This window comes from Oreochromis niloticus, linkage group LG7 (genome assembly GCF_001858045.2).
Source record: "Oreochromis niloticus isolate F11D_XX linkage group LG7, O_niloticus_UMD_NMBU, whole genome shotgun sequence".
Taxonomy (NCBI): domain Eukaryota; kingdom Metazoa; phylum Chordata; class Actinopteri; order Cichliformes; family Cichlidae; genus Oreochromis; species Oreochromis niloticus.
Window position 1 is genome coordinate 4895787 of NC_031972.2, and position 9723 is coordinate 4905509.

A 9723-nucleotide genomic window follows, 5' to 3' on the forward strand; every position below is an offset into this window, starting at 1 on the left:
TTGTTGGAGAGAGAAATAACATCGTGGAAGAGACATAAAGTGAGTAAAAACGTCCTAAATGCATTTAGAGTTTATTTAGAACTACAAATTAAATTTCTTTTAGCAATTATTGTTTTTTTCAATGTCACAATTCCAACCCTGCTCCTTTACCCGGGCTTGGACCGGCAAAAGTGATCCGAAATAGGCACTCTGGTGGAGTTACTTTGTGTGTGTGTGTTTATAAGTAGTTTTAAACCTTGTGATCCACAAAACAGCATAAGAGTAAAAGAGTAAAAGAAGAACTGACTGTGTTACAGCACCCGCTGCTTGTTGAGAGTAAAAGCGATGCGCGCTTTCACGTCTTTTTTTAGCGACTTTTTTAAGAAAAAAAGTCGCTAGGGGGTCTGAAAACTCGCTAAATATAGCGACAAAGTCGCTAAGTTGGCAACACTGCCTCTTCCCTTGGCTGGGCCCGGAAGTAATTTCTTCTCCTTCTCGTTCGCCGGAAGTGCACAGGAGTTGGTCGTAGTTCTAAATAAAAATGCTACCTTTGTAGTGTTCGGGTGACACCGGGACATTAACGGTGAATGTATTCATATCTGAAATGCCTACTAGTGCTCACACCCGCCTTCCCGGTCGCTTTAATGTGGTGAGCGCGGATGAAGTCGCCAAGTTGTGCTACGAGCGTTTCAGTCAGCTTCCCCGCAGAGGGAAGCCTGAGCCGGGCAGAGAGTGGACCCTGCTGGCCGCTGTGCTCCAGATCACCCGCGGAGCTGACTCTCACTCAGGTTGTTCAGCAGGATGGACCAGTCCATTGTTCTAAAACCCCAGTTTCATTTATATTTTTTCCCATTTCTACCAAACTTCACTGCTAAAAAGACATTTAAAGTTTTCTGAAGATGGAGAAGAAGGCTTTAAATTGTTCTAAATTATGTCTATAAAGTATATTTCAGCGGACCTATAGACACTGATATGAAAATGCGTAAACCAGTGAGGTATAGTGATGTGATATTTTTTCCATCACAGTTGCCATGGAGGTTGTTTCCCTGGGAACTGGGACCAAATGTATTGGACAGACCGCCATGAGTCCCACAGGTGTGTGCGGATGGAAGTTTTGTGTCTCAGATGCTGAAGGTGTGGATTGTGCAAACCAAATTTTGTTTTCCTTTTTAATTCAGGTGATGTACTTAACGACAGCCATGCAGAGGTCATTGCCAGGAGGGGATGTATCAGGTGTGTGTATGCACCCATCTGTGTCACTGCAGGCTGTTTGACTGTGCTGATTGCTTTATGTGTGTGTATGTGTGTTTTTATTTGTAGGTACCTGATCCAGGAGCTGCACGGGGCTGTGAGCGGTCGGGGCAGCTCTGTGTTTTGTGCAGCAGATGAGCGAGGAAAGTGGAAGCTTCGGCCTGGAGTGTCCTTTCTCCTGTTTACCAGTCACACTCCCTGTGAGTGTCAGCACACAGGACAGCGACAATAACGAGTACAGTTGCACACAACAGATGGTAGATGGAAATAAAGCCGTGTAAACCAGATCTATCAAGGCTATTGCTTACACAGAGATGGCTGGGTTATCAGCTGTAGTTAATGTGAGTTAATGTGAGGTAGTTTGGTAACTTACCCAGTTTAGATTTATTCTGTTTTTTGATTATATACCCATTCTAGCAGAGTGTAACAGAGGTCTTTAAGAATGATAACTTGTAATAATCCCCACTTGTACAGAGACGCAAACAAATAGCCTTAAAAGTCTTTCAGCTCTTGAGCTTTGATGCAAAATCGATGTGGCAGCAGTTAAATATTCACCACTGATAACATTTAATGTCCACTTATTAACCAGTAAACCTAAATCTAGTCAGCAGCGCTATTGTTGGCCGATAAATAATAAAGATGCATTTCTGATAAGGATTGTTAATGTTTAACTCTCCAACCTCTTTACGGTAAAATTATAATTGAGGACTTGACATAATTATTCTTGTTTGTGAAGGAAGTCAGTCCAGCCTTTTCATGCAGAGAACAGTGGTCATTTGTGATCAATCACATTGCGCTATAACAGAGACCGGCACAGTTCGGTGGGAACAAAGAGAAAAAGTAATTCCATCTCAAATCATCGTCGCTCACCTGCGTAGTCATCTCTGATTTACACAAAACTTTTATGGTCCAAAGTTTTGACATGTGTAATGATTGCTGTGAAATTTCAGCTTCTTGTATCAAAAACTTTACAATATACATATAGTTTTAAAAATGACAGAAAAAAATGTTAATGAGTTGTTGTTGATGTTATTTTTACGTAAAAGTTCAAAAGTTCACTGACCTCTCTCGCCATAAAAATGAGTCAAGATCTGTAATTTGCGATAGTGCATGAAAAATATGTGAGTATAGGAAGGTAAAATGTGAAAGAAAAAATTCAAGCAGTCTTGTAAAGTCCAATATGCACACAAATATCGAGAATGCAGACATTGGTTAGTCATATTTTCTGGTTATAACTGAGAAAATTGTTTAGTTAAATATGTTTTTGTGTTTAGAATAGAATAGAATGCCTTTATTGTGACTATACTGTTGTACAATGAGATACAGAGCATCTCCAACTCAGTGCAAACATGTGGGGGTGGGGGTGCACACTTCTGCAGCACTATTTACATATGAACAGTATTAACAGAAAAAAAGTATAAAAGTGTACAAATATACAATCCGGTGTAAGAAGACAAAAGTAAATATGTAAATAAATAGTTTCCATATACAGTTCGGTTTATTGCACATAGAATCTAGTATTGCACAGTGGTTTATAGAGGGAAATGGGAAAAATGGGGGGGTGGGACTGTGTTATCGGTGCATGTGTGAGTTCAGGGTGGTTATGGCTTAAGGGAAGAAACTGTTTTTGAGTCTGTGGTGCTTTGTGCTGATGCACCTGTAGCGCTTCCCTGAGGGAAGCAGGCTGAACAGGTTAAAACCAGGGTGGGAGCTGTCCTTGATAATGTTTGCTGCTCTGCTGAGGCAGCGGGAGGAATAAATGTCCATCAGGGAGGGGAGAGGGCAGCCGATGATCTTTTGTGCTGTCTTGACTACACTCTGAAGCCTCACTCTATCCGCCTTAATGCAGCTGCCGTACCATTATGTGATGCAGTAGGTTAGCAGGCTCTCAATGGACGAGCGGTAGAAGGTCAGCAGCAGGTTGGAGTTCAGTTTGTACAGCCGCTGATGGGCCTTCTTTTTATGTAACAGTGAGTTGATGATGGTCTGAAGTCTCTACTCTTTATGATGGAGATCAGTGGTTACTGATGCCAAGTTATCTGTGATTTAATTTTATTTATAATTTTGTGATGCATGGTTCATTTCAATTGATGCTTTGAGTCTGTGTAGCCTTAGTCGACTCCTGATGCTAACACCAGCTCAAGACATCGGTTGGCTTTTGTGATGTCCTTAAGCTTGAGCTGAATGTTATCTAGATGTATTTGTTGATTTATCTGTTACTACTTAAACTGTAATATTTGTTATTAGCTGTGAGGTGTCTGCAGGCGTTTTCCATTTTTTTTGTCTTTCAGAGTATATTTATTCTACCTTTAACCATACCTTTATCTAAACTGTGTATCGTGGCTTTTATCATGCAGAAGTGTGCCCTCATGCCATTTGTTTGTCCGATCTGAAGGTGGCGACGCCTCCATCATCCCCATGACTGACAGCCAGCCTCAGCCCTGCCCTCCTGTCACATCGGTAAAGGGCCATGAACAGACTGATGGAGGAGGAGACCTGAAAAGGAAAGCAGAGGAATCCGGCGAGGTGCAAAACTCTAAGCAGCCTCGTCTGGAGGAGACAGCAGAGATGAAGGAGGAGGACAGAGGAGACACAGAACAGTGTGGATCACTAAACTTTAACAAAACATCGGAAACACCCTCACAAACCAGCAGCTCTGCAGACTTGGCTCAAACTGATGGTGCTGGGCTGCATCATCAGGTCTCAGACATTCACAGAACAGGGGCCAAGTGTGTACTGGGTGGCCCAGCTGACCCTCTGCAGCCTGGGGTGCGGTATCACAGTCCGGGCGTGCTCCGGGTGAAGCCCGGCAGAGGAGAGCCAACTCTCTCCCTCTCCTGCAGCGACAAGATGGCCCGCTGGGGGGTGCTGGGCTTCCAGGGTGCACTGCTGTCCCATTACCTACAGGAGGCTCTGTACTTCAGCACCGTGGTGGTGGGGAAGTGTCCATATGACCAAGAAGTCATGCAGAGAGCTTTGGTCACAAGGTAATGCTGAACCGGCTGCTTATTTCATATATGGCTGTGGCTCAGGGGATTGGGAAGCTCATCTGTAACCGGAAGGTTGCCGGTTCGATCCCCTGCTCTCTCTGTCCTGGTCATTGTGTCCTTGGGCAAGACACTTTACCTTACTGCCTACTGGTGTTGGCCAGAGGGGCCGATGGCGCGACATGGCAGCCTCGCTTCTGTCAGTCTGCCCCAGGGCTGCTGTGGCTACAACTGTAGCTTGCCTCCACCAGTGTGTGAATGTGAGAGTGAATTTAATTGTAAAGCGCTTTGGGTGCCTAGAAAAGCGCTATATAAATGCAATCCATTATATCCTTAAATTTTTTTATTAGTGAACAGTCAGTTGTGCATAACAAATACTAGAGATAACAATAACCTTAAAAATGAACAGATCCTTGGGGTTTAGTTTTCCAAGCTACTGCATTTAAACCAGTCAGTTACCAAGTGTACAGATTTAGAGGAGAGCTGCTGGTAACGGGTGTGGCTGAAGAGGAAGCGGGCTTAGCCACCCTGGCAAGCACGCCTTCAGGATTGGCATCCGGACAGCTGAGTAGCAGTTTGAGCTGGGTGTCTCCTCCCTGGCTCCATCTAAGCTGTGTTTGCCTAGTGGGTAATACTCATGGGATTCAGAGATTAGGACTTTTAAACATAGCCGGTCCCAGACCTTCCTGTATTTGGGATTCCTGGTCAAAAATTCCCATAAACACACTCCTACATATCATCATATGCACGTGAAAGCAGACGAGCAAATACTTAAGACAGCTTAGTGTTCTTGCTGTAGTATTTGTTGGATAGGCAACAACTGGTGCTGGTTTAAAAAAAACAAACAAACAAACAAACCACATCCTTGGGCCATATAATCTGCCTTCTGACAGCCTAACATCTGTAAACGGGCCAAGTGGTTACATCAAGGTAGCTGTCAGTTTGTGTGATTATCACTTAATCACACAGACAATGAACTCTTTCACCCATGAAGATATGTATTTTGATACCTCATGCATCAATAAAGAACTGCTTTGATATCACTTGAATCATGTGGGAATTTTCTGCATTCTAGCTGCTAAATTCTGTGGAATTTAGTGGAATACCTGCAGCACTGCAGGTGTTAGTCAGTGAATAGTCTTCAGCAAATCCGACCACACTCAATTAAATGTAGTCCTTGCTGTCAGGTGCGCCTGTGTATCGGACCTCCCTGCCGGTTTCTCCGTACGTCCACCCGAGCTGCTCCAGGCCACGTTGGAGTTTCCTTTCAGCCAGGCTCAAACAGAGCTCCAGCACCAGGCCGGCCAGGGCCGCATCTCCCCCTGCGGGGCAGGTAGGACTGTCCACATGAAGTTAAAATAATTGTGAATGAGCAGAAATGTTTTGAATGAATACTCATTTCCTGTCTGTTTGCAGCTTTCATATTCAGAGCTTTCAGAAAGATTTTGCATTAAATTATTTATAGGTGCCAAAAAACTAGATGTCAACACCTGACATCGATCATCCACTATACCTAATATTGTCGTCTCAAAGAAGCCACACCCACCTGCAGCTCAGACCTTCTGTTTGTGAGGATCACCCAGTCAGGAAATTTGGCTTAAAGACAGGGGGAAGGGACCAAAAACGGCTTGCTTTAGAGGAGGAACTGAGCATGAGATAAGAAAGGATTTCAAATCAAGAGTATCTGCTAGACTCAGGCTGTCTGCAGGCCTCTCTCAGTTTAGGTTGTTTGCAGCTGTCGCTTTCTGTTAACGGTATCAGTTTTTCTAATGATAGTCCCTTATTGGTTTTATTGTCTTTTATGTTCTTTTTATGGTTTCAATTAATGTTTTATTGTGTTTAAACCGCTCCAGCCCTGAGCTGCAGTTATTAGAATCTCTGTGTGTCAGAGGTTTGCTGCCTGTGTTTCAGCCATCAGCTGGTGTAACATAACAGAGCAGCCACTAGATGTCACCGCTAACGGCTACAAACACGGAGTCACCAAGAAGGCCCTGGGAACAGCAAAAGCCAGGTAGAACCAATCCAGTGTCGTCATACACGAGTGCCATGTGAGTTTTCACTGTTTGCTGTATTCTAACAGCTCTTTTTGACCTTTCTGAAACATCCCAGCGTGCTTCTCTGATTTCAGGTCTCTTCTGTGCAAATTGGAGCTTTTTCATTCCTTCTTGTCTTTGGTGTCGGCCACCGATCCCTCGGCTCTCCCCAACTCTCTCAGGTAAGAAACAATTGGCTCTTTCAGAAACTCACTGCAGTTTTTGAAAACGCTCCAACGAGAGCTGCAATATTCGAAGAACAGTGCAGCTTCTCTCAGTTTGTGCAACTCTCATTCACATGAAACTACGTGCACCAGTCAAAAAGGAAATGTTCACATCACACTCATTACTGGAAATCATGTTATGCAATCGAACTGCTAAGCTCATATTAAACAGGTGGGGTTGGTTTGAATTCCTCAGTCTTAGTTTTCCAGCCTGCTGTGGGTTATAAAATGTTGCATGTGCACTTTTTCAGACTTGTGTGCTATGCTGCTGCTGATTGGCTTCATGTTTACTGATCGCTTTATGAAGTTATCAGGTGATTTTTTTTTTATTTTTTTTTTGTATTAAGCTTTCGTATTGAGGCTTCATCAAGCATTGACCTTTAGCTTACACCGGAGCAAGTTTGGAATCGAGTCTGAATTGACTGAGCTCCGAATTAGCACCTCCTCCAAGTCTGAGGCCATGTGGATCTCAGGTTAGGTGGAGAAGTTGGATGGGGTGCTGTGTTTTGTTCCTTACCTCACCTTTGATCATGATTTCGGGGTAGCAGCTGAACTTCTGAAGGTTTCGGTGCTCTTTTAGAGATGGGCTGAGGATGTGGTGTCCAGCTGCGAGGAGATCACGGGTGCCGACCCAGGACATGCTGGAGGTATTATTTCTCTCAGCTGGTTTGGAAACGCCTTTGTTCTGCTCTCATTTTGTTGCTTGTTAAACTATAAATAAAACCACCACCGTGGTTGAATCATGCCAGGCTGTTAGCAAATAAAGGAATGTCCAAGGCTGCTGCTGTTTCTTGTTGCACTCGACGGGAATCTGGAAGGTTTGTTTATGTGAAAATTGGTCCTCGCAGTTGAATCCCTGGCTGTGTACTTACATTAAGTCTGTCACATGGTCACTTTGTTTGCATCGTCCTTGTTTTTGGGGATCCCGTAGTGTGCTGTGATACATTAATTGGGAAGCCTGGGTTCAGGATGACAGTAGGTCTCCTGAAAATGAATCTGAGTAAAGGAAACTCTGATGACTAACAATGGAGGACAAAGGTCCTTGTGTTTGTCAGAAAACGTGATACGGCCCACACACAACAGACGTATTGTAAACACTCACACTCAGCTCAGCACAATGACAGGACTTAATGACAATGGTATGTCTGAGGAAGAGAAACAGCAGACGAAGGAGGAAGTTGCAGCTGAAGGAAATCAATCGTTAATCTGCCTTTTGAGCGTCAGTCCTGGTCACTTTATCTACAAGATGTTCTTCTTTACTACAGTGGCTCAAGTAACCACGGTGACCAGCAGATATTTGAACAATCTGTTTCTACTATCTAACACACAGTTATCCACTTTCTCCCTTTGAATGATGTATCTTGAATTACAGAACTTAAGCTTCGGCTCATTTTACCTGCTAACAGGTTGTAGCAGCAATCCCGCACAAAATGAGTTTCAGACAATGTTTTTTTTAAATTTGTACTTCTGTAGTGGTTTAAAAGTAACTTAGAGTAAGAAGACAAGCTTTTGCTTCTTGTTTTACATCGAGGATTTTCTTTTCTTACATGTGTCTAGGAAAGCAGAGCTGCAAACCTACTGGGACTACAAGCAGGCCTCCCAGTCGTACCAGCAGGCCTGGCAGCAGCTGCGCAGTCAGGCATTCCCTCTGTGGCCGCGCAGTGACAGAAACCTCCTCCTCTTCCACTGAAAACTCCCTCTTGACAGGCTCGATGACAAAGCGGCATTGTTGTAGGAGAAACTGAGAGGTCAAAGGTCGCCCAAGGTTTGAATTTGTGAAACTCAGTTTTCAAACACGCTGCCGAGAACAAAGGATCGCAGCACCCTTTTAATAAAAGGACAAGCTTGGCTTCTTTAATTTGTGCTGTCTTTTTCCTCTCTTCCTGTGTGTGTGTTGGCTCAGCTGGTCTGCAGCGCAGGTTTGCCTCAGCAGGACGCTCTGCGCTGTCACGCTGTTTGAAACTGTTGGTGATGCTGCACACACGATAGCTTATTTTCACAGTGCATGTTGTGGCTCCAGCTGCCTGGTGTTCTTAAAAATGCACAGCCATTCATACCTGCACAGGAAAACACAGCCTCCAGTCTCACTCCTAGTTTGAATGCATCCTGCATTAAAAACATGAAGATGCCCCAAAAGTCCCAGACTATGTCAAAATTTGGAATCAAAGGAATTGTTTTAGTTGGTTTATCAGGTTGAACTGGCAAAATCTGGGAAAAGCTTTCTAATTTCATCATAAGGAGACGACCAGCAGTTACTTTCTGGCTGTGGTTTGAACCCTGCAAAATTGTTTTCGCACCAGTTTGTTAACTTGGCCTGTCTAAGACACATTATTGTAAAGACAAATTTAAAGCTGCACATTTCTGCACGAACAGTTAGGTCGTTCATTCAGGACCACGGTGCAGGGACAGAGGATCAGTTCAGTTGGTGATGTGGCTCAGCTGATTCCTGCTATTTCCTCTCTGCTAATGACAAACAGCACATGGTGGCTTATGTCCAGGATGCCTTCAATTTTCTTATTCTCATTCCTCAGCGACTTTGAGCTGTTTTCCTCACCTCCATTGTAGAGATGTAGAGAACCGGGCTGCAGACATCTGCTTACATCAGGGCAAAAAGTGCAAGCTCGCCTGTAGCTCAGGGAAAAAATAACCACAGGTCGTGGCAGATGGCCGCTTATCCCCGCACCTGGTTTCTTCCTGGTTAAAGGGAGTTTTTCCTTCCCACTGTCACCAAATGCTCATAGAAAGCTGTAGATTCTTGTTGTTTTCTCTGTATTATTGTAGGATCTTTACCTTACAATATAAAGCACCTCATTGTGTTTTGTGTGCTATATTAATAAAATTGAATTATATTCTATATATTATTTTAAATATATGGATAGTTGCATGAATAAACCTGAAGTTAATGCAGTTGGATTTTTTTTCCCTTGGCATGAGGGGATTCATTGTAGTTCTTTTCTATTTAAGAGAAAGCTGATGTTTCCAGAACTGCACAATTCAATAATCAGATGAATAAAAGCGCTACACGCCAAGGGAAAACAATACCAATTATACTTTAGATTCAAGAGAATCTTTAACAGCTTCATAATTTTAGTCTGTGAACGTTGGACTAATACAGAAAAAACAGAGTTTTGTATTTGAATGATTGATTTAGCCCAGGAGGTCTGATTAAACAGACCTTACAGGAAAACTGAACCAGGGGCAAACACTCGCTTCTTTAGACACACCTTGACCCCTTTTGCCTTCAGAGGT

At 43.5% G+C, this 9723-nt stretch overlaps 1 protein-coding gene across 3 annotated transcripts; it reads left to right on the forward strand.

The window, feature by feature from the left end:
* On the forward strand, nucleotides 1-8332 carry adat1 (adenosine deaminase tRNA specific 1). Of its 3 annotated transcripts, none has more exons than XM_019360826.2 (9): nucleotides 1-39; nucleotides 1006-1074; nucleotides 1158-1212; nucleotides 1300-1430; nucleotides 3626-4217; nucleotides 5405-5550; nucleotides 6129-6228; nucleotides 6346-6432; nucleotides 8032-8332. In XM_019360826.2, the coding sequence occupies exons 2-9, from the start codon at nucleotides 1011-1013 to the stop codon at nucleotides 8162-8164; spliced, it is 1308 nt and encodes a 435-aa protein (XP_019216371.1). In that variant the 5' UTR covers nucleotides 1-39; nucleotides 1006-1010; the 3' UTR covers nucleotides 8165-8332. The 3 variants fall into 3 exon arrangements, 2 of the variants coding, with proteins under 2 accessions (XP_019216371.1, XP_003439606.1); XR_265861.4 differs by lacking the exon at nucleotides 1-39 and adding an exon at nucleotides 450-767 and having other exon boundaries at nucleotides 6129-6265; XM_003439558.5 differs by lacking the exon at nucleotides 1-39 and adding an exon at nucleotides 450-767.
* Nucleotides 8333-9723: the final 1391 nt, after the last annotated feature.